Here is a 23999-nt window from a genome sequence, read left to right as displayed (position 1 = left end):
GGAACATCAAGCGGTCTGTATGTAGAGTAAAGTACCGTACACTACGCTGTCCAGCAGCAGCAGCAGCAGCAGCAGCGCGAAGTACCTGGAAAGTGAATGCTTGGCAGCCGCCCGACCACCCGTCACTGAACGGCATACGGTATACGGCATACGTCGTCACACTAGATGGCCGAGCCCGTCGATATCCTTGAGGCAATCGAGAGGGCGATTAAGCAGGGCAACCAGCGAAAACCGGTTGTTTCCGTCAACAGACTCGGCTGGTAAACGAAAGCAAGGATGACTAGTAGAGCAGTCAACCACCACCGGCACCTCCACCACCACCATTACCACCCACGTAGGTACCTAGAGTACTCTATGCTCTGCACCGCACCAGTGCGGCCAGCATCAGGGAGAGTTCCGCCACCAACCTCATTCTTTTTCCGCCCGCCGTCAGCGATGGAGCGTGACGAGGAAGGGTTCTGACACTTCCGAGAGGGGGGAGGGAGGGGAATGACACGCAAGCCCCGATCACGCCGACGTACAGAGATGGGGAGGGCCGGGTCCTGACCCTCCATCGACGATTCTCGCAGACGTGGTCCGACTAGAACTAACCAACTTCCCGGAGTGGGCCTTGGGGCTGCGGTGAGCAAGCAGCGGAGCGCGGAAAAGTATCCTGGACGGCCTATGCCAGTCCGTCGCAAGCAACACAAGGTCCCGTGTCAGCGTCCCGGCTGTGATCAAGTATCTCTGCGGCCATCGACACCCCACGTCTGTGCCATCCTTGTCCGCGACGCAAATTTAGACGTCCCTGAGGATCGGACGCGATCCAGATTCCTCGATGCACACACAATCCTCCGATCGCGAACGACCGTGAGGGTTTTCGCGCATGATAGGATGGTGACACCAGGACTTGGAGCGATATCGAGCCTGTGCGAGCGTGAGTTAAGGTATGGACGGGGGGAGACGACGCAGTAGGGTGCTCGGGGGGGCAGAGTGCTCGGCGCAGAGTACCACCGCCCGCCGTCGCCGCGTGAGGAGTTGGCTGTGTGCGTGGGTACGTGGGTGCCTGGGAGCCTGGGGGTGTGTGAGCGTGCGGACTCTGGAGAGGGCTTTGGTTTGGTTTGGTTCGGCTTGGGTTGGGGTTGCTTTGGTTTGGTTTGGTTCGGTTTGGCGACGAGACGACGACGACGGCGATGACACCCACGAGGCGTGCGACAATGGGTCGGGAGGGGTTAGGGGAAAAGTGGAGTCATCAACCACCAGGCAAGCACACCGCCACCTGGAGTTCCGCTTAGAGTAGAGTGTGTTTGCCGGTTTGGTACACCTCATGTACCAGGAGAGTAATTATGTCTGCCACGAGTAGATATCAAACTTGCATAGCAGCCGTAGATTATTGCTCACACTCGCACTCGCGCACCGTTCCAACCACCGCGGGCGATATGGAATATCTCGGTACATATTCCACCACCGCTTATTCAGCTGAAACCCGAATCCATCCAAAGTGCCCCCCAACCGGTGGATAGTGTAGACTATGTAGATACGTCGATATGGATATATCTTCGCATCGGTACTTGTCGCGGCCAGCGACGTCTGCAAACAGGAAACCGCCTCTCCCCCTTTCCCCCCTCTTCCCCTCCCTCCATAGCACACTGCCGTCTGTTCGTCTTCCATTGGACCCGACCCCGCCAAAACACATCACCAAACTTCGCACGCTCTTGACTGCTTGAGGCTTCCCGCGATAGGTGGGGCAAAGTAGGTACTGGTCCATACGTCTGCGCCCACATGCACACGTCCTCTCCCTCACATCCCCGAGGATCCGAAGACAGCCGTGTGGGTGGTCCGCAAATGATGGATGTGTCGGCAGCGTCCTATACCACCCTTCCAACGAGGCAAACCGCGAGCATCTAGCCTCACATCCGGCGCCAGCGAAGCCATCGAACTCCAGCCCTAAATGACCATACTAGACGAGTGATTTAGAGGAGGGAGGGGTATCCTACGCACATCATACCTACTCCCGTAGCCGGCCTATCTGCCTGCCCCGATCCCTCGGGGCAGCTGAATATGCGATGCAACCTCCTCAGCCCCCCACGCTCCAATCCCCCCACTCCCATTCCCCAACCTGAACCCTTCCCACCCTCCCGGCTCCCTTGCCTCGTCTCCTTTCCGGGGATCCGGATCCGGGCTGCATTCGATATCCGCGCTCGCGCCCGTCCGTCAACCCACGTGCGTCGATGCGCCTGATGATGAATCATCTATGTATCGATTTATCGATAACACCCGGGTATCTTGCCTATGCTGCCTGCTACATACATAACGCAGGGCTCAGACATGCCGTCCGTGCTGATTGTTCAAGGGGGTAGGGGAGGACTATGTATCATTTCATCACCCCCCCCCCCATCCATCCATGGTTCCTGAGGATTGAACTGCGGCTACGTTACGGCTTCGGCTGCGGGCATTGGTGGCAGCCGCGTCTGCCAGATCTATCGGGCGGCTAGCTGCCGATTGACAGGCGGAGAGCGGTGAGGCTCGAAGCGGGTTGCCGTGAGAGGTGTGCGGAGCCGAACATTGCTTTAGAGTAGAGTACCGTCGAGGCCACATTTCAACCTCCATTCGTACGTACGCACGCGCTCAGCGCTGTCTTCACGTCCCGATGCTAAGCACTCAATCGCGAATTACGGTATATACCAGAGCTACCACAGTTACTCTAGTATCATTAACCGCAAACAGCTGCATCAACCACCATCCACTTCCCGCCTCAGCCTCAAGTGGCTGACTAGAACAAATCACCATTCCATCGGATTCGATTCACCACCCATCGTCAATCGCACTGTAATACCACTCGCCAAGCTAACTAATACACATCACATCCGTACGCCCACTACTCTTACTCTATCCCACACATCCATACACACGATAACAACAACGACGACGTCTTCCCACCTCCACCTCCACTCTCGCCCGCGTCCGCGTCCTTCCTAGAGTGAAGGAAAAAAGTCAACACTGCTTCTGCGCCCAATTCCGATACATCTCCAGACGCCTCGGGTACCCAGTCATTGCAGGTCACACCCCCACCCAACCCCAACGCGGTAAGTAAGAAGGTACATAGCATCAACGTGGTGGACACACAGCCAGCGCAGGCGCCTGCCTCAGTAGTAGTTACGCCCACCCAGGCAGCCGGTGCTGCTCCCCTAGCTAGCTAGAGCCCATACCGCAGTGCTTCCACAGACCAGCCCAAACCCCAAACCCACCCATAACGTCAACTCACAGCTCACACACCAAAACCCATTCACCCCACCCACTAGCACACCACACCACATCAGATCACATCACATCACGAGCACTATAAGATCCTGTTCGCTCACATCACCGTACGTCTTGCCCAGTGCCCAGTGTCCAGCGGCGCCCGCCCGCACACAAGCAAGCAAGCAAGTAAACCAACCAGCACAATCCGCTTCTCGTCCCCGTCCACCACCACCTCGTCCTCGCCATACCTCACACACACACAGCTAATATTATCTCCCGGCCAAAACCTCCCGTCTCCGCGTCCCTCACCCCCTCACCATGCACATCTCTGGTTTCCTCGCACATCTCACATCCTTCTTATCCGTCCGCAGAAGTGAGCTCGCGCGGGGGAAAAAACATCTGTATGTATGATTTGTATGTAACTATGACCAATTCCCGGCCACAACCACCACCCACTACCACCTCAACCACTACCACGGCCACCACGGCCACCAGTCACACGCGGCGCAATAATCGAAAAAGCAATGCAACGAAAGGAATGGCAGTTCCATCCCCCCCTTCCCCTTCGCTCGCTCGGGGGAGGAAAATTCCCCCCTCCTCCTCCTCCCAGGAAATCCCATAATTCCCCGCACGGACGTGTATGCGTGCGTGGGCGTGAGTGTGTATGTGTGGATGTGTGTGTGTGGGAGCGAAGGGAAAACATTTCAGATCTCAAGTGTACCAGTACAGTACCATGGGTGCTACATATGATACCTGCCTACATACTGGTGATATCTCATGTTTTGCAGATCCTCGCTCGAATGAAAAGCTTCCATCTCGATTCACCCTTTTACCTTACCATCTGATATCTGATACTTGATGCACACAGAATACAACACAACGCAACGCACACCATAGTTACCCATAGTTACCATGCCATGCCATACCCATAGAGCGTACGCGGCACAGGATCGCGGGGAGGAGGCGAGGAGCAGCAGGAGCAGGATCAGGAGCAACAATGCAAAAGAATATCAATTGAACAAAAACAATAACAAAACAAATCCCATAATAAATAAAGCAACGCAGAATAATGGTACGCCCGGTCTATATCCCCCGTCTATGTGGAGTAACGCAAAAAACGACTATAACAATGAAAAGTACCCCCCGCCGCCCCCAATCCTATGAGAAGTAACGTGAATGGAAAAAAAGAATCGGACAAGATGGCCCCGAACCAAACTAAAGACGATGAATGAATGAATAGCGCAAGAAGGCGGCACTAGGGCCACCCAGGAGAACAGATATCGCCCCAAGAAAGGAAAGAAAAGAAAAGAAAGACAGGAACAATAATAGATTTCCGGAGGAAAAAAAAAGGACAGGCAACCGTTGGGGAGTATGAACTGAAACGCAATCCGGCAGCTAGCCGTATGGTACCCAAGCATATAGCTCTCCCAAACATGCAAGGCAGTTTGCATGGAACACACACACACAGACACCCACACACGGGATAAGCTCTCCAATCGTCGCATGAATAGAAAGCACGCAGTCGTGATAAAGGTAAAGGGAAAAAACTCTAATTAGGATGTTGAAACAAAAGGGAAAGCGCACACACATACAGGCTATCTCCGCTCCTCCGCTGTCCCCGATCCCACAGCATCGGAGGGAAATGTAAAAATAAGAACGATCCACTCGTCCAACCGATGTGCGTGGGTGTCGATTAACGCTCGGGGATCCACTATCGAGTTGCTGTTATCATATTCCCATGGATCGTGGCACCTGCTCTCCTGCTCAAACAATTGACGCGGCGGAGGAGGGAGGCAGATATCGCGCTTTCCAGCGAAGGGTTTTACGGTTGCATCGCTGGCGGCAGTAGCGGGGACAGTCGCTGCTGCTGCTGGTGCTGCTGCTGGGGCCGGGAGAGGTGTGGGCGTCCGAGTAATATTGACGGGGGTTGGCGACTGCATGTTGTGCTGGGTATCATTGGGTCTTGCAAGGGGGGGGTGGTGGTTGTATTAGTCTGTGACGCGGACATGAGCGGTGACGTTCTCTGATGTTGCTGCTGCGGGCGCTGTTTCTGCTTATCTTGGTCCCCCGCACCACCGGCAGAAGTGGAACTGACACTACCTGCTCGACAGCGACCATCCGAGGAGGCAGCTGGCCCAATCGAGAGTGGTGCCATCTCCGCTGCAATCTCCCGAGGGGCCGACCCATAGCCGTATATCTTCGAAAGTCCCGCCAGCAAACGGACAAAAGCGGAGTGTATATTAACAAAGAAGTGGTCGTTGCCAATCAAATCTGCTAAACTCCTAGCGCTGGATCCGTCGCCAGGCGCACGTCTCCGCAGGAAGCTCTCTGGCCCACGGGATCCCACGGACGGCAGTGACGTACCAGCTGAAGACGTGGACGTGCCGTGGGCGTCTCTGGCCGCCTTCTCCACTGCAGCAAGCTGTATCTCGTGGACTAGGCTCTGGAAGACCGATGAAATGACGTTCCAAGACTGCATGAGTGACTTTTGATTCATCGACATGCACAGCAAAGCGTACGTCCGTCGACCACCCCGTGATTTGCTATCTGACAGTTTGAAGACGACAGCGATGGTGTAACCCGTTTGCTGGTCGCCAAACAGTATGGGGCCGGTCTGGGCAGGGACCAGTTCGCAGGAGAGGGACCGGATGCATGCCTGGCGGACTTGCGAATATCGTGAAGCCTGCGCCGGCGATCGACTCGAGAGGTATGTAACCGTGTGCGTGTGCGTGGTGAGGGACTGAGTCGCCGAGCTGAACTGTGCCTGGACCTGAGGTGAAGACTGCGGTTGACTTCTGCCAGACCTTTCACCATCCCCTTTTGCCGCGACCGGACCGCCGCCGCTAATGACCACCGTCTCGGTTGTTCTCAATGGTCTTCCCGGGGGAGATATTCCCCTTCCAGTTGAACTTTCTCTATTTCCCTCGTCCTCGAACTTCTTTGGGAGGGTCATAGTACAGTTCCTACACAACTCTGGGGTGCTGCCACCAGCAAAGGCGGTGGACGCGGGGACCATCACAGGACTTCTGGGAGAGGCTGGCGGTGTCTCTGACGGCGAGGGAAGTCGCGAAAATGCCGCAGCATTGCTGCCCAAGTGACTTATATGCGCCGTGGCAGCGGCGGCGGCAGCGGCCGTTGTCGTCGCAGCAGGCCTCGGGGTTGGGCTGTTGACGGGAGTATTCGCGGTGGTATTGGGCCTGGCATTGCCATGGGAGGATTGTGGCGGCGTAGGACCGCCCGTCAACTGCGGTGTGCTGGGCGATCGAGTGATATTGCTTCGTGGCGGGTTACACTCGCCGCACGCAGGCGGGATGATCTGGGTACAGAGTATAGACGTCGGACCGTGAAGTTCACACCAGTGGGCAAGGCCAATCTGCATATGCAAGCGAAACGGAGCAGTTGGTTAGCGCTGCTGCTCTCTCTCTCCACACACGTACGATGCCGTGGGTATGTAGTAGATACATATCTACGGTGAAGAAGGCAGTTTGGTGCTCACGATAAAATCCATGTTGCAATCCCGACAATCACCAGGTACGGTTGCTTGGTAGGCACGTAGTGCTGCTATGCAGCCTTGCTTACAGAGCAGAGCAAGCGGGCAAACCAGCCCAAATCGGATTCCGCAATGTCGCTCCCTTCCTGGGATGGGGTCGGGGGTACTGGAACTTGCGTACGAGAGTATATCGTTTAAACCGGTTTATCGTTTTGACTTTTTTTTTTCCTTTCGGATGATGCGTATGGTTCCGGGTGCGTCTGAATGAAAGGGGGCGGCGAGTGTGACGGGCGGAAGCGACGAGCGATCGCGGGAGAGGCGGGGGGGCAAGAAGGATCGAGCAAGAATTAGGTGTCAGAAACTGTTTGTTTGATCGAGTTCGAGTTTATGCGACGACGCCGACGCCGCGAGTTGGAGGTGGTGGGTTCTAGGTGCAAACTGACCGCGCAGACTTGCTCGAGGGAGGGAGAGGGGGGAGGCGTGGACCGATGGCGGAGGGACCGTCCTGTTCCGCAAAATGCAATTGCGATAGGTAGGTGGGTAGGGGAAAGTATTTTGCCAACGTACAATCAATCACTCAATTTGCCATGCAATAATCAAGTCAATGCATATCAACCGCGGCTTAGAATACTTTCCGTGCCAGCAAACACATCATGAGTGGGGAGGAGGAGGTGGAGAGGTGGTGGGAGGTGGAGAGGTGAGACGGGCAGGAGAGGTGGTGTAGAGTCGGCTTGGTGATGGTGGGTATCGGTAGCGGTGGTGGTGCTGCTGGTGGTGGTGGTGCTGGTGTTTGTGCGTGCTGGTGTCGGCGGCGGCGGTGGTTTCGAGAGAAGGGCAGTCCGTCGTGCTGTGTTCCATTACCGCCAGCATGATGGACAGCATCATCATCGCTGTGCGACCACTGCTATAGTGAAAGCTGCCGATGATATCCATCGCGATTCCCGAATCCTTCCTTTCTTCCCCTCGTTCTTCCTTCCTTCTCGCCCCATTCTTTCGCCGCCACTATAGTACTGGGTATAGGTACTATAGGTAATCCGGGGCCTGAAGCTGTAGAGAACCTCAATTCCGAAAGCACATGTCGACACGACACTCCTCCCTTTGCTTCCCCTTCCCCGCCCGAGATCCCAATCAATACGAACGCGCAATGAAATCAGTCAATCAATCTACTCTACGGTACTCTATATGAAGTCAGGTTTCTGTTGTCGTGGTGTCTCATCTTCGGCCTAAGTGCCGACCGGGGCAGCACAGTTGGAAACATGACGCACCAATCATGTTTCGATGCCAAATCTAGACCCTGAAGAAGGCGAGTCCAGGCGACCACGCGACACTGAACCCCGGCGCCAATGATAAGCGTCGGGCGGGTTAGGGTTCTAATTGGGGCGGCATTCACGTGAGGGAGGGGCCGCGTGAGATATCACTCGGAAGGGAAGGCAGAAGTTCATAGTAGCGCGATCTTTTCTACTGCGACATCTGTTCGAGTATCGCTCCGCATCGCGCAACTGGTGAATCGTGTTAGAGCCGGGTGACGGGAAAGCCACGACTGAGGGTGGGTGCATACGAAGCATACTTTGCATGGGAAATGATTCGTTTACATCTCATTACTCGGGAAGTAAACCGTATCGGCTGTGTACATACATTAGATGTATGTACCTGTTCTAACACCCGCAATCGCAAGAGCGTATGTTTGGTGATTTCCATACTTAACGGCCTTCCCCTTCCAGATACCAATCTTTGCGCAATCCTACATATAACTGCCGGAAAGTTTAAATACGGTTCATCGCAAAGTGGGCCTTCCTGTAGAGCTTCCACTGGGATTAGCGGAACAGCTCATGACAGCAGTCGATCCGATTGAGGTGCTCCGGGTATCTGGCCATTGATATCCTAATAATAAGGCGGCTCCTCTTCGCTGACTGGCCTTACACGAACCACACAGAATCGTCCTTCCGAAGACGACCACTATCCAAAGTCTATTGATGGGCAGGCATCCGTCCACGAAGAGCTCAGATGCCATCTTACATTCCAGATCGAGATCAGGACCGAGCCAAAAGGAACCCGTAGAAGCCGGACATTAGAATATTCCAATTCGGCCTCGCCGGTAAGTTTCCCTTGGCCGCGTCAGCGACGTGTTCACCGGACACGCCGACGAATCGTCATGGCCATTGAGGATGGAGCTCATGCATCGAAATATGGTGTCGTGTAAGCCGTGATTTGCATGCCGAAGAACCAATGACACGTCTAGACAACAGTTCGACGCTCTTCCTAGCATTGATGAGGGGGGCACCTGTGATCCGCGCGGAAGCGGCAATGGCGTCTAGGGATCCGTGCAAAACGCTGCCAAGAGGCCGAGAAAACGATGGAAGATCTCTGCATGCCCGAAGTGCGTCCACATTGAACTCTACCAGCTCAAGCTCCTTTATACCCACCGCGATCGGAGAATTGCCGTTTAGTTTCAAGTGAAGTCCGTACTCTACTTGTTCCCAGGTCCTAAGCACCCCTCCTACATACCATAACTGTGCGTACCCTTTCCGTCCATTGCTTCAATTCACTCATGCTCGCCGTGGCTTCGAGAATCCCCCCCACACCCCCACACCCCCCACCCAGTCAAAAACTTCAATGCCGCCTTGACCTCGAGACTCCTTGTTATAGAGGCGCTGCTATTGCTATCGTCGTTGTCTTCCCCTTCGATACAATCGAGAAACGCGGATGCGAAAAAAAATAAATGTGTTAAGAGAAGAAAAAAAAAGACAGGTCATTTGGAGTTGTACAGATAGAAAATTCCTAGTCATAACAGCGGTAGCAAGCAAGCATAGCTTCCTAGCGAATGTCGTCGTTGCTCTGCGGGGTTGCCCCGCGATTATTCCTCTGTACTTCACGAAGCTCTATCGCTGCAACCTACCGCCACAAATTGGCCAGCACCACCACCACCGGAACCACCGTCTTCAGTCATTTTTCACCATCCCACACGCGTCTAATCTCGTCTCTCCTGAATCCGCCGCCGAAATCGTCGTCGCCGCCGTCCCCCGAAATGGTGACCGTTAACACTACCGACAGGCTCGCGGCGCTCCGCAGCTTGATGAACAGAGAGAAGGTCGATGTCTATGGTCCGTTAATCCCCGGCCCCGTCTCAAGTACATAATAGGGCTGCGCCTGCAGGTCACTGACACATACTTTCCGCATACAGTTGTGCCTAGCGAAGACTCCCATAACAGCGAGTATATATGCGCCGCGGATGCTCGAAGAGGTCCGTCCCCGACTCGCCCTCCTACTCCACAACCCCCCACTCACTGTGCTCCACAACCCCCCCGATGGAATTAATACTGACATCTGCGCGACTTTGAAAGCCTACCTAACGGGATTCACTGGTTCGGCGGGATGCGCGGTTGTCACCAAGGAGAAGGCGGTTCTCTCGACCGACGGCCGTTACTTCAACCAAGCTGAGCACCAGCTAGACAGCAATTGGGAGCTGCTAAAGCAGGGGATGCCCGATGTTCCCACGTGGCAGGAATGGTACGGGGGTCTCCGTTTCCGAGGGAGCACAATGGAATATCTGATGGTGCATGGGCGATAGGGCTGTTCAACAGGCGGACGGTGGAAAGTCAGTAGGCGTCGATGCTACGCTCATCACGGCTCGTACTGCTCCCTGGAATCTCCCTCCTCGCGCCGCGGCGGTTGCGTTGGGTCATATTTCTGGATACACTAACATGCAGCCATAGAGCAAGCAAAAAGCCTCGAGAGTCGCATCAAGAAGAAGGGCGGCGCAGGATTGGTTGGTCTGAGCAAGAACCTTGTGGACGAGACATGGGGAGCAGAGAAACCGGCGCGTCCCAACAATCCCGTGATCGTGCTTCCAGTACAGTACGCCGGCCAGCCTTTCCAAGAGAAGATCGATGCTGTACGGAAGGAACTCGAGAAGAAGAAGAGCCCGGGATTCGTTGTAAGCATGCTCGACGAGATCGCCTGGCTATACAACCTGAGAGGAAGCGAGTATATACACCTCTTTTCCAGATTATGGGACACAACAGCTGATACGACGCACAAAGTATCCCTTACAACCCGGTGTTCTTTGCCTACGCGTTCGTCACCCCGACAACTGCCACCCTGTACATTGACTCCAAGAAGCTTCCGCCCGCCGCACTCGAGCACCTCGGTGATGCCGTCACGGTCCGGCCATATGAGGCGGTGTTCACCGAGCTAACGGCCTTCGTTCAAAAGCACAAAGAGGAGACTGCCAGCGCCGAGCCCAAGGAAAGCCCCAAGAAGTGGTTGCTCTCCAACAAGGCATCATGGGCGTTATCTAAAGCCCTAGGCGGTGATGATTGCGTAGAAGTCGTCCGATCCCCCATCGAAGAAGCCAAAGCAGTCAAGAACGAGACGGAGCGCAGCGGAATGCGAAAATGCCACATCCGTGACGGTGCAGCGCTGATCAAGTACTTCTCCTGGCTCGAAGAGGAGCTCGGCAAGGGCACCGTCCTCGACGAAGTCCAGGCCGCCGACAAGTTGGAGGAAATCCGGAAAACGGGTGAGAACTTCATGGGTCTGTCATTCGACACCATCTCCTCCACCGGCGCCAATGCGGCGGTAATCCACTACAAGCCTGAACCGGGTGCGTGCTCGGTCGTCGACCCGAAATCTGTGTACCTCTGTGACTCGGGAGCGCAGTACCTCGACGGCACCACGGACACTACGCGGACCCTCCATTTCGGCGAACCCACGGAGATGGAGAAGAAAGCTTACACCTTGGTCTTCAAGGGCATGGTTGCTTTGGATCGTGTGATCTTCCCCAAAGGAACTAGTGGTTTCGCGTTGGATGTCCTGGCCCGACAGTTCCTATGGGCTGAAGGCCTGGACTACCGCCACGGCACTGGCCATGGTGTTGGATCATTCTTGGTATGCATTCCCGCGATTGATCGCTCGAGTCCAATGCTGACCCAACGGATACTAGAATGTTCACGAAGGCCCCATCGGAATCGGCACTAGACTCCAATACTCTGAAGTTCCACTCGCCCCCGGCATGGTCATCTCCGACGAGCCCGGCTACTACGAGGACGGAAACTTCGGTATCCGAATTGAGAGTTCGTCGTCCTCTCCACACCCTACTGTCGTTCATTAACATCGTATGCTATTCAGACGTGATAATGGTCAAAGATGCCAAGACGAACCACCAATTCGGTGATAAGCCGTAAGCTTTGCACTCCACTCGTTTTTCGGTGTTCAAATTGACTAATATTCGAATGAACAGCTACTACGGGTTCGAACACGTCACGATGGTCCCCATGTGCAAGAAGCTTACGGACGAGAGTCTGCTTACCCCCGCCGAGAAGAAGTGGCTCAACGAGTACCATGCAGAGGTGTTTGAGAAGACGAAGGGCTTTCTTGAGGAGGGTTCTATTGCTATGGAGTGGCTTAAGAGGGAAACTACTCCCATCTGATGTTTAGCTGGTTGGATAGGCCGAGTGAGTGGTAGATAAGCCGCTGATTACTTACTCACCGTTTTTGTGTTTTTTGGACGTTCTCTAGATGGAAATCGTGAGTAAATCGTGCTGAGCTGAGGCATACATACTACATCACATCTACTCGTAAACCTGGGGGCGCTGCACCATGAGTTCCGACTCGTACATATGACCATACTCGGTCATTGTGGATTTCGAACTGGTGGTAATGCTGGAGAAGAAATCAATGTGCCATGGCCATGGGCTTTTATTTTGTAGTATGCTACATATAATTAGTAGCACTGCTACGAAACTGTCTGCATACTACTTGCCATCGATCAAAGCCCGCTATCTATCCACCGCCTTTGAGTCTCTTGCTCTCCTGTCCTCTCCGTCGTGTCCGGTAGCCGTCCCCGTTTCAAGTTTGAATTCTCCTCTCTCTTGAGAATCACTCCTCCGCCGTTTTGCTGGCACCGTTCTTCGGCACAACACCACCCCCCTCAGCTTCTGGGCAAGCTCTAAGCTTTGAGTTATGATGGTGGGGGTCTCTTGAATAGTGGCCTAGAGTTTTAACTTCGTATGGTGAGCTAGAACTCCATTCCTTTGCGGGGCTGGCCATGGTGTTCGGACTCCAGTTGTAGGGATGCTACGGGGTGGATGCTGTTGGCGTCATGGACATGAAATGGAAGCTTTGTAGCTCCGGTTCAAGTCTATAACCCGATCGTTGTCATTTCAGCCGCATGGTTGGTGAATTGATGTTGCAAGACTCTGGTGCGTGACTGCATCGGCGTGGGTGACTTCGGATGGTTGCGCATAATTTATACTGTGTTGCGGAGGAGGCACTCGTCGCGGCTATGCGGTTGGAGCTTTCGCCGAGCTCCAGCTAAGCTACTCTACAGCTCCTGGCCTTTGTCATCCTCGGCCGCATGGAAGGAACATGGCTTCCACCAAACTCAACGGGCGTACGTAATTTCTCATTTGGAGGACTTGGTGTCTTACGGATAGGAGTCGCAAAAGCAAATTTAAAGACGAGGCTCCAGAGGGTGGGGCTGCAACTACCACCTGCAACACCTGCACAACACCGAGTCGGCGCGATTGATCCACCGTGACCGCCAAGGAGAGATCTGTAGAGTAAACCACCTTGCTCACCGGCCATCCCCGCAATCATCTTCCAGGTTGCGTACGCATCTCCTTCATCAACCCCCCACCGCCGCGAAATCGACATTGATAGCCCCGCTACATACACGACCTTCGCCCTCCGGCAGCAGCAGCAGCAGCAGTAGCAGCAGCAGCTCTTCATCACGCCTCCGCTTCCCCCAAAGCTGGAATACGCATCGACGAGGATGGCCGCGAGAGACCGCTTCGGCGCGTGGCCTCCTAATGACCCGGGAGAGTCTACTCTCAAGAGATTCATACGTATGCAGCAGCTGTAGCACACACACGCCGCAACCTCCCTCCCCCTCCCGCATCATCTCGAGGAGCATGAACAGCCCGGATCGCTAACTGGGTGTACTTCGGAAATGCAGGTAATGCGTGCGATCCGAGTAATTTCGAACCGAACCTCGCCCTGAACCTCGAGATCAGCGACCTGATCAACCAGAAGAAAGGAACAGCGTAAGGGTCACCTCAGCACTACAGACTTGTTGTCGCTGCCCGAAGAGAGAGAGCTTGGGATTGATTGCGTGGCGTTTTGTAACCCGTCTAGACCTCGCGAGGCTGCTATTACCATCGTCAACTACATCAACCATCGAAACCCGAACGTTTCGCTCCTTGCCCTGAATGTAGGTCTCCGACCCCCTTGTGATGGATGGATGGGTGGGGTTGGAGGGAGGGGGGGGGGAACAGCCGAGCGGGATTCTAATCTCTAGGCCCGTATAGCTGTTGGATATATGTGTTAAGAACTGTGGCTACGCATTCCACCTGCAAATATCTACCAAAGACTTTTTGAACGAGCTGGTCCGACGCTTTCCCGAGAGGCCCCCGCCGAGGCCGAACCGAGTGCAGCTCAAGATCCTGGAAGCTATCGAGGAATGGCGACAGACGATCTGCATGACCAGTCGGTACAAGGATGATCTCGGCTTCATCAGGGACATGCACAGGCTGCTCTCATACAAGGGCTACACGTTCCCGGAAGTGAGGCGAGAGGATGCTGCTGTGTTGAATCCGAGTGATGTACGGATCCCCCGACGAATGGAGAGCGCTATCGGGGGTGGCTCGCTGATTGGTGCAGACTTTGAAATCGGCGGAGGAGATGGAGGAGGAAGAACGGGAAGCGCATGCTGCGAAGCTCCAAGAGCTGATTCGACGCGGGACACCGGCCGACCTGCAAGAAGCAAACCACCTGATGAAGATCATGGCTGGCTACGATCAGGCCTCGAGAACGGATTACCGAGCGAAAGCGGCCGAAGAAATCGGAAAGCTACGGAAGAAGGCGGCGCTTTTGGAGGAGATGTTGGCGAAAGTCCAGCCAGGCGAGACTATCGGGCAACAAGATACCTTTCAGGTCGTTATCCGCTATGGTGCTCTATCGTGTGTTTCTAAGCCTGACTGGGAACAGGAACTCGCGAACGCTCTGATCACCGCACAGCCGAAGATCCAAAAGATGGTCGAAGAGGAGAGCGACGACGTCGAAGCTGTCGTGAAACTGTTGGAATTGAACGACATCATCAACACCATAGTCGAGAAGTACACCCTGATCAAGAAGGGTGACATCAACGCAGCAAGAGCATTGCCAACCGTGGCACCACACCCAACATCCTCCGGCACGGCTAAACCTGCGCCGGCACCGGTGGTCGAAGATTCTTTGATCGACTTGGGTGGAGATATGGAAACGAACGGTTCATCATCATCCGCTCCTAGATCTACGGGTGGCAGCTCTCTGCAAGATGATCTGCTGGGATTGTCAATAGACGATCCCAACGGATCGATCGGGAATGGTGGCGGAATAGCGCTCGGGTTCGGTGCCAACACCAGTATGAATTCACTCCGGAAATAAACGAGCAGTGAGCTAAAGAGAAACCAGATATCCCGGGACCGCCATTATTGTCGTCGACCATCCAGACCAGCACCGCTGGCCAGCAGCATGGACTGTCACCCTCTCCTTCACCCCAACCCCAAGCTCTAGCACCAGATTACTCCGCCATCTTCGGGTCTCTCGCGAGTCCTCGGTTGCCCCAGCAAAGCAGCGCGCCAACGCCAACGCCGGCAGCCACTCAACCGAGCAACGATGACGACGATTGGGCGTTCACGTCGGCGTTACCCTCGGGTTCCGGGCTGAAGCCCAACGAGATACTAGTTATGGATTCGAACCTGCGAGTCGTCACCGAAGTCCACCGCCCCATACCCGACGGGCCCATATTACTAAAAGCTACATTCTCCAACAACGCCAGCCAACCCCTCCAAGACATGACCTTCCAGATGGCCGTCACGAAGGTGCGTGCAACCTCTTCCCCCGTCGCCGAATCACAGCTAACCCGAAAAAAACCAGGCATACTCCCTCAAGATGGAACCACAAAGCGGCCGCTTCCTCCAGCCGCACCAGAAGGGCGGCATCACGCAGATCATACGGGTGGCCGGCGCGCCTCTGGGCGGCGGGAACGCGGTCAAGATGCGCTGGAAGGCGTCGTATCGCGTGGGTACGGGTCCGCTGAATGAGGAGCAGGGCGTAATCGAGGGGTTGCCCGTTGCTTGAGCTTTAGCATAGGCTTGACCATAGGCATCTGAATATTTTTGCACAATCAAGGCGGGAGGGGGGGGGCGTTTAATGCGGGTTTGCACTAAACAAAGCTGCTGCTGCTGTCTCGGTGAACGTCACGTGTTCTAGTCGTAGTCGTAGTTGTAGTTGTCTAATATAGATATTCGAGAGTTGGATGATGGTGTTGGAATAATAGAGTAAGATATGGTAAGATGTGATGATGAATAGTGTAGTATTGAAGTGTAAGGCTGTAGCCTCGTGAGAACAGAAGATATATGGAATAGGGGTAAAGGCCCGTGCCTTCTACCATGACTAATCTAGACAGATATTACAACAGATGGGATCCGAGGGATCCGAGTGATGTGCAGTGCAGGTTGCAGGTCGCAGGTTGAGACCTGCAGGTTACATATATTCAGAACTTCATGCCAGGGAGGGGGGGGGGGGCAGCGTCACGTGACAAGTAGTGATAAACATGTCTCGCCCCAGTCTCAAATACGATGATCTCTGCCACCACCGTACCAATGTATGTACCACTGCGCCGATGCAATGGTAGCTGGGTCGAGAGTCACTAGTTCACAGCCCGCAGAGTATGGTATGGATGGATGGTATGGAATGTGTGATATGTACGTACGCGATTCGTTGGACAGCATACCCGGGCCATGTCACATGTAGGTATGTCGCTTCCCGAACCGAGTGGAAGTAGGTATGGAAGTATATGCCATCGTGGGTTCGTGGAACACCACCTACAACATGGCTATGGATGCGGGATTCTGGGTGGAGATATGGAAGTGCAATTCTGGATGCGGAGGTTTGGATGCGGAATTCTGGCTGGAGAATCCTGGATGGGTGGTGGTGGTGGTGGTGGTGGTGGTGGGAGGGTGGGGCCTTGGAATACAGTACGATGAGGGATTCTAGATTACCGTACGATGAGGAATTCTAGATTACCGTACGATGAGGAATTCTAGATTCTGGTGGGTGGATTCTGGACTCGGGAGGGTGGAGGTGGATGTGGATGTGAGGAGGAGGTGGAGGTGAGACCGTGTGAGTATGCGAGAGGATGTGAAGGGAGGAGGGGGGGGGGGTTGACGAGGGGGCTTGGAAGACGACACCGAACGAGTGCTTACAGACTGACTTGGTCTACTCTACGGTACTTGGTCTGCGGTAGTCTAGGTACTTGCTTCCTTTCCTATTATCTCTGCGAGCGCGATATTGACGGTAGTTAGAGCAGTTAGAGTAGTTAGTGCGCTCTGCGGAATAGAGTACGCACCCAGGTATGCTAGGTACATAGGCTACATACAGATAGATATTAGATACCCGCAGTGTCCGATTCGATCGCGGGAGGGGCGAGGGAGGTGGGAGGGGACGGGGGGGTTGGTGATGTGAGGTGAGGTGACTTTATTATATCTCGCCGCGAAGTAGCTGCTCTAGCTACAACCTACGCCTCCACGCATGACATAGGTAGTTTCATAGTTCCTCATAGTCAAAACTTAGAGTAGTAACTAGCCGAGTAACTAATCGCAGACTCGGTCGAAATCCGAACATCCCATTTATTCCTGTAGCGCGCAAGGCACCCCCACAAAATCCACAAAATCCAAAGTTCCAAAGGGCAGAAACTATGCTGTATACTCTACCAGTTGATGCGGAGGTTGCGCGTTTACCCACCGCACCGCACCCTCCGTCCCTCCACGCCATGCTTCCTACCGCACTGCCATGCCTCGTGCCTCGTGCCGTTGCGAGGATGACGCGGGTGGAATGGAGTCGAGGCGCAAGAATGAGGGGGGGCTTGTTTGCCCCCCCCCCCCCCCCCCCCCTCAACCGTGGAATGTGGGAGGAGGTGGACTGGAGGTGGAGGTGGACTGGATCTGGATGCGACCTCGTCCGCGCGTGAAAGAGGAAAGTCGCTCTCTTTTGGTCGTTGCTGTATGTAAGGCGGCGGCACGGCGGGGTTGGGGTTGGGGTTGGAGGGGGGGAGGGGGGGACGTCAGCTGCGGCCTGCGGCGGGCCCGTCTAGGTGTGTAGGGTATGCTGCTCTACTCGCACCTACTCGACCTAGATAGCCGGAGAGGAGGAGAGTCGAGTGCCCTATGTAGGGCGGTAGAGGGTAGAGCACGACGTCTACCGACTCTACAAATCATACAACCCTACTCTACCGGTAGCCACTCTGCTCTACCGGTAGCCACTCCACTCGGAGCACTCGCTCTGCTCTACTGCTCTACTCAGGCTCCAGGTCGAGCTCCAGATCCAGATCCAGCCCAGCCAGCCAGCCAGCCAGCCAGCCAGCCAGCCAGCCCTTCGTGCTCGAACTTCCTATCGTGGGCATTCCCAGTCATTTCTCCGTATGTATGCATACATCGGGAAGCCGTTCCCCCAAGAGCCCCCCTCCCCCCAAGATTGCCCAAGATTGCCCAAGAGACGCGAGGCAACCGGAGCCCTCTCGGAGCCCAAGAAATGTCCGTCTTTCTTGGAGCCTGCCCACCGGACATATCCACAGGCAGCACCACTGCACAGCTTCCAGCTTGGCCTATGTAATCTTCCAAGCGAGACGAGCCAGAGCGGCACTAACCACAGTAAAGCACCCAACTAGGGGCTGCGGCTACTCTAGATAACTATTCCAGATTCCAGGGCCCACCTTCACCTTTTTTTTCTTTCCTCCATCCATCGCACGGGCCACGGGGGACCGGGGGTGAGGGGGGGAGGGGGAGGCGGGGAGCTGGACCAAATGGAAAGAGGGTTTACTCACACATGCTCGTACTTTACCTGTGTATGTTGTATGCTGTACATAACGCAATACGGAAATACAGAATACAGAATAGTTACAGGGCTCGTCCGATATGACATGAAATCCGAATCCATACACCACCACCACCACCAAGTACGGTAGCAGATACTCTATATATCTCGACAGCAGGCAGGTGTCGAAGAGAGATATGATAGCCCCCATGTTCAGGGAACTGCACTCTATGTATGTATGCTCCTGCTTAGCTCCCGCTTGTGAACCCTTGCTTGGAGCTCACGCGCCTGCATCTGGCTCTGGTTCTGGCTCTGGCTCTGGCTGGGGAGCTGACGCCAGATGCTGGCTTACTTACTTGCTTACACTGCTCGATCGGTTTTTATGAGGATGGAGGAGGAGAGGTTGGTGGTGGAGAAGGTGGTGGTGGTGGTGGTGGTGGAGGATGAGATAGTGGTGGAGGAGGCGGTGGTGGTACGCATGGTAGTGGTGTTGTTGTAGGTGGTGATACATAACCTCGCAGTGTTATTGATGATGGTGGTGGTGGACCGTGGCGGTGGTGAGAAATGTAATCCAATGATTGCCCATGCTGCTGCCTATTCGGAGTGACTTTGCTGCATCCTCGCCTGTGTTGTGTTGCGTTTCAGTTCGCTTGACTCGGCGGCATGAGGGGGGCGAGGCGGCGGGGAGAGCGGCGTGATGCGTGATGCGCACACACGGTGGAGGAGGGGCGTGAAGCGTGAAAGAGGGTTGCATTTGCTCTACTTGCCCTTGCCTTGCAGCTGGGCCAAGACATACAGTTAGAGGAATCACTGCCGTCACGTCGTCCCCGGGAAGGTGAGCGGAGCAGGGTGGCAGGCGGCCGCCAACCACCCCCCCCCCCCCCCCCCCCTTCCCTCCTCCCCCCCCAACTCAAGCTCTGGGTATAAAGTTTAGCTGCTCCCGCCGTACTCTACTTGCTCGCTGTGCTGTTGGCAGGATATCATTATCCCCCCCTCTCCCCCCATCCTTCACCCACCCCGTTATTCGACCTGTCCGTTCTGTTGTGTGTGTGGGGCATCGAAATCACCGCGTCGAAAGAGAAGAATAAGTAAAAAAAACAGCGTCCAGTCGGTCGCTTCGTCAGAAACAGTCGAGAATATGGCCGGAGGGACGACTGCGAGTGGCGGTGTGCCTAGTCAGGCGGGCGTGCTAGAAGGCCTGAATCCTACACATTACAATGCCGCCGATCCAATCGTTCTGTTCATCATCCAGGTACCGACGGACGTTTACTGCTCCACTGGGAGGGAGGGAGATCTCGTAGATACATAGCTGACGCTCCGGCGCCGGAATGACAGGCTTCTATCATCATCATCGCATGTCGATTGCTCCATTGGCCACTATCGAAATTGCGCCAGCCCAGCGTGATAGCTGAGGTGATCGGAGGAATCATCCTCGGTACGCAGGCCTCCTCGATATTCGCACTGTGGTCTGTCTGGCTAACGCGTCTGTTCCTGAAGGTCCGACGGTCCTGGGTAGAATCCCTGGTTACATGACTACCATCTTCCCGGTGGCGTCGATGCCCGTGCTCAGAATGGCGGCGAACCTCGGACTGGTGCTGTTTCTGTTCCTGGTCGGCTTGGAGGTGGACATGCGCATTCTGTTCCGGAACTGGAGGGTGGCGGCGAGTGTGGGCGCGTTGGGAATGATCTTGCCGTTCGGCCTGGGTGCGTATCTCACCACTCCCGGTCCTCCCGCTTCCGTCTTGCTGACTGCGTTCGTGCGTTGCAGGTGGTGCTATTGCCTATGGTCTGTACCATGAGTTCCGTAGCGACGAGGGAGTCGTTAATATCGGCTTCGGTGTCTACCTACTGTTCATCGGTGTGGCGATGGCCATCACGGTACGGGGAACCCACCCAATCCCGACACAAAAGGCGCGATTGCTGACAGACACTCCCTACAGGCTTTCCCGGTCCTCGCACGTATCCTGACGGAACTGAAGCTTCTTCAGACCGACGTTGGTACCATTGTTCTTTCTGCCGGAGTCGCCAACGACGTGGTCGGATGGATCCTGCTCGCCCTGACGGTTGCCCTGGTCAACGCCGGAACCGGCCTCACAGCGCTCTACGTCCTCTTGACCTGTGTTGCCTATGTGCTCTTCCTGATCTACCTGGTGCGCCCGGCGTTCCTGTGGGTCCTGCGCAGGGATGGATCGCTCGAGAACGGTCCATCGCAGGCTATGGTCGGCCTGACGTTGTTGATGGTCCTGGCCTCGGCCTTCTTCACCAATATCATCGGTGTGCACGCCATTTTCGGTGGTTTCTTGATCGGATTGATCTGCCCCCACGAGGGTGGTTTCGCCGTCAAGTTGACGGAGAAGATTGAGGACCTGGTTACGGTACTGTTCCTGCCGCTCTACTTTGCGCTTTCCGGGTTGCAGACCAATATCGGATTGCTCAACAGTGGTATTGTGTGGGGATACGTCTTTGGCGTCCTTGCTATCGCTTTCATCGGAAAGATCGTGGGTGGTACGATCGCTGCGAGATGGTGCGGACTGGTGTGGAGGGAGAGCTTCACCATTGGTGTCCTGATGAGTTGTAAGGGATTGGTCGAGCTTATTGTGCTGGTAAGCATCTCCGTTACACCCTCTCATCGTCCATTGTAGCTGATGTTTCCATTCTCCCAGAATATCGGCCTTCAAGCGGGAATTCTCAGTGTCCGAGTCTTCACTATCTTCGTCGTCATGGCACTTATCACCACCTTCGCCACGACACCGCTGGTGACTATGCTGTACCCGCCCGAATACCAGAAGAAGATCGAAGCGTGGAAGCGTGGCGAGATCGACTGGGATGGAAACAACCTACGACCCGAGGGCGGCGATGGGTCAATGCACAAGGAGAAATTCCAGGCCACCAGCATCTCCAAGATCACCGTACTCCTGCGTCTCGAGAATCTGCCCGGAATCTTTGCCTTTGTCGACCTTCTCGGCGGAAAGCCCGTACCGAAGCCGAAAGTACACAGGTCCAAGGCGGTTCAGAGTGGAACCATCGACGAGGAAGGAGAGTATTCCGGAGAGGCAACTGCATCCTCTACGCCGGATGCACCTTTCAAGAGGCCGCTTGTGGTCCACGGCGAGAGGCTTGTCGGGTTGACGCAACGTACCTCGGCGGTTATGCAAGTTTCCGAGTTGGACGAGCTGCAACAGAAGGACCCGGTAGTCAATGTCTTCAGAACCTTTGGCGCCTTCCATAATGTTGCCGTCTCCGCCTCCGTGTCCATTGCCCCCGAAGATTCGTTCGCGGAGGTCATCACCAGCCGAGCATCAGTGCACTCTTCGGATCTCTTGCTGATCCCGTGGACGGAAACCGGTACGGTTACCGAGTCGGACGACCCTACGCAGTACTCGCCGGAGAACCGATTCATGTCATACCAGCACAACCAGTTCATTACTAGTGTTCTCGAGCGTTCCGATTGCAGCACAGCGATCATGGTCAACCGTGGGTTCGGCTCGAACCTCGATCGCTGTATCACTCGCACGGCCAGTTTCCGCAGCATGCGCTCCCGCAAAGCTCTCGATGCGGCAAACGTCTACAACCCGATCTCGGATCCGTCGCACCACATCTTCTTCCCCTACTTTGGTGGCATCGACGACCGCGTGGCCCTTAGATTCGTCCTCCAACTCGCGACTAACATCAACGTAACCGCTACGATTGTACAAGTAATTTACTCCCCCGGCGCGGCGCCCGAGCCCGAAATCGAGCTCCCCGCCGCCGCCGCAGCCCGCCCCGACCTCCCCCGGAACCTCTCCCAGAGCCAGATCCCGAGCGTCACGCCATCCGAGGCGGCCTCGCGCTCAACGAGCAGCCTCACCGCGATCGCCGACATCGACAGCTCCTTCTTCCAGTCGATGCAAGACTCTCTCCCCCGCACCCTACAATCGCGCGTCGCCTTCGAGACGGTACAAACCCCGCAGCCACTGCACTACATCGTCGCCAAGGCGAAGTCCGAGGTCGGCATGTCCACCAAGAACGCCGGAGACCTGGTCATCGTCGGCCGCGGCCTCAAGGACGCAAAGCCCTACATCCGCACCGAGCTCGTCGACGTCCTCTCGTCCATGGGCGCCCCCTCCGGCGCCGGTATCGAGACGAGGAAGTGTCTCGGCGACGTCGCGGAAACGTGTATCGTGGCGAATCTTAAGGCGTCGGTGTTGGTCTTCCGCGCGGGTGGTCGCAGCCTCGAGAGGGGCTCGGATCAGATGATAGGGCAGGATGTTGAGGATGTGGATTCTAAGGCGGAGTAGTAGTAGTCGTCGGCTGTTTCTTTTCGGGGGGGGGGGTTTGTTTTTTTGCAATTGGGTCAGGGGCGCGTGTTTGATTGATTGATTCGTCGTAGAGTTTACGCTGCATTGTGTCATTGTGTTTCGGGCATGGAGGGTGGCGATCTATGATGGATGGATGATTTTTTCCTTGTTGAGGGTCGGGCAACGTGCTTTTGGGATGGCATGTGCGATGTGGGATATGGGATGTGATATTAGTACATGTATTTATTTACGGTTAATGTGCATATGATGGCTATGATGGGGATGTCAATACATACCAAATACATTGGCAATACCAAGCTTGGGTGTAAGTGAACCAATCTTTGGTGCAATGTGATAAACGGTTTATGAATGGATATGTGTGGAGTGGAAATATGGGCGGCCGGCTATACATGCTGGGTACTCATCTATGTACGGGCAGGCCCATCTTCGGAATCAATCACTCGTGAAAGTTTCTACTGTGCCCAATAACTACGATTCACAATGAGATTGCGAGCGAGCGAGAACCTCTCTTCACTCAGTTCCCCCCAACTCCAAGCCCATCCTTCATCCTTCATCCTTCATCCTTCATCCTCCATCCTTCATCCTCCTCGCCGTCCAGGGGTGCTGGGCGGCTCCTCGGTGTGCGGAACGGCCAGGACGGGACGGGATGAGACGAAGAATCGCCGTGCTCACTGCTCACTTCTCACTGCTCACTGCTCACTCGGTAATCACTCGGTTCTGCGCGAATACCTAGTCTCTTGGAGTTGAATGGCGCCTTGCGGTTGGCTGGTTTTCTGTGGGCTTCTCAGAAGGCTTTCGGGCTTAGAATTAATCGCCGTGCTCACTGCTCACTCGGCAATCACTCGGTCTCGTCCCGCGTGGATGGTCTCGTGGAGTTAAATGGCGCCTTGCAGATAGCTGGGTTTCTGTGGGCTTTTGGGTTTCGGCTTTCGGGCTTGGAAGGAATTGCTTGGAAGTACTTGCTACTTGAATGGGCCATGGAATTTACGATTACACTACACACGTAGGTACAATCGGTACGATCGGACAAGCTTTACGTAGAGTAAAGCGGCGGATCAAGTCAGTCAGTCCTCCTCGCCGTCCGGGGCCGCCAGGCGAGGCGACAACTCGGTGCGCAGGACTGTCAGGACGGGACA

General features: G+C 55.2%; 6 protein-coding genes across 6 annotated transcripts; 4 read left to right on the top strand and 2 right to left on the bottom strand.

Moving 5' to 3' along the window:
* Window positions 1-2720: 2720 nt before the first annotated feature.
* Window positions 2721-3119, bottom strand: BZA05DRAFT_391258 (uncharacterized protein). The gene has a single exon (XM_051482957.1). The coding sequence runs from the start codon at window positions 3086-3088 to the stop codon at window positions 2864-2866; it is 225 nt and encodes a 74-aa protein (XP_051341629.1). The 5' UTR covers window positions 3089-3119; the 3' UTR covers window positions 2721-2863.
* A 1766-nt stretch (window positions 3120-4885) lies between these two features.
* Window positions 4886-7046, bottom strand: BZA05DRAFT_237252 (vesicle coat protein). Its single transcript, XM_051479873.1, has 2 exons — window positions 6719-7046; window positions 4886-6595 (listed from the first exon to the last, which is right to left on the bottom strand). Exons 1-2 carry the CDS (start codon window positions 6728-6730, stop codon window positions 5045-5047), a joined length of 1563 nt encoding a protein of 520 aa, XP_051341628.1. The 5' UTR covers window positions 6731-7046; the 3' UTR covers window positions 4886-5044.
* A 2884-nt stretch (window positions 7047-9930) lies between these two features.
* On the top strand, window positions 9931-12460 carry BZA05DRAFT_391252 (putative Xaa-Pro aminopeptidase P). Its single transcript, XM_051482956.1, has 7 exons — window positions 9931-10219; window positions 10281-10342; window positions 10426-10696; window positions 10753-11599; window positions 11655-11784; window positions 11840-11891; window positions 11952-12460. Exons 1-7 carry the CDS (start codon window positions 9942-9944, stop codon window positions 12139-12141), a joined length of 1830 nt encoding a protein of 609 aa, XP_051341627.1. The 5' UTR covers window positions 9931-9941; the 3' UTR covers window positions 12142-12460.
* Window positions 12461-13309: 849 nt separating this feature from the next.
* Window positions 13310-16171, top strand: BZA05DRAFT_391242 (VHS domain-containing protein). The gene is made up of 8 exons (XM_051482955.1): window positions 13310-13557; window positions 13668-13755; window positions 13847-13922; window positions 14020-14313; window positions 14372-14644; window positions 14699-15113; window positions 15164-15573; window positions 15629-16171. The coding sequence occupies exons 1-8, from the start codon at window positions 13485-13487 to the stop codon at window positions 15830-15832; spliced, it is 1833 nt and encodes a 610-aa protein (XP_051341626.1). The 5' UTR covers window positions 13310-13484; the 3' UTR covers window positions 15833-16171.
* A 1521-nt stretch (window positions 16172-17692) lies between these two features.
* Window positions 17693-18504, top strand: BZA05DRAFT_237097 (uncharacterized protein). Its single transcript, XM_051479871.1, has one exon. The coding sequence runs from the start codon at window positions 17858-17860 to the stop codon at window positions 18362-18364; it is 507 nt and encodes a 168-aa protein (XP_051341625.1). The 5' UTR covers window positions 17693-17857; the 3' UTR covers window positions 18365-18504.
* Window positions 18505-19454: 950 nt separating this feature from the next.
* On the top strand, window positions 19455-23160 carry BZA05DRAFT_350031 (Sodium/hydrogen exchanger family-domain-containing protein). Its single transcript, XM_051481268.1, has 6 exons — window positions 19455-19817; window positions 19901-20000; window positions 20063-20269; window positions 20334-20443; window positions 20506-21168; window positions 21229-23160. Exons 1-6 carry the CDS (start codon window positions 19704-19706, stop codon window positions 22840-22842), a joined length of 2808 nt encoding a protein of 935 aa, XP_051341624.1. The 5' UTR covers window positions 19455-19703; the 3' UTR covers window positions 22843-23160.
* The last annotated feature ends 839 nt before the right edge of the window (window positions 23161-23999 follow it).

The sequence above is a fragment of the Tricharina praecox genome (assembly GCF_024521635.1).
Source record: "Tricharina praecox strain CBS 144465 chromosome Unknown BZA05scaffold_6, whole genome shotgun sequence".
In the NCBI taxonomy this organism is placed as follows: Eukaryota; Fungi; Ascomycota; class Pezizomycetes; order Pezizales; family Pyronemataceae; genus Tricharina; species Tricharina praecox.
This window is presented reverse-complemented; position numbering and strand designations above follow the sequence as displayed.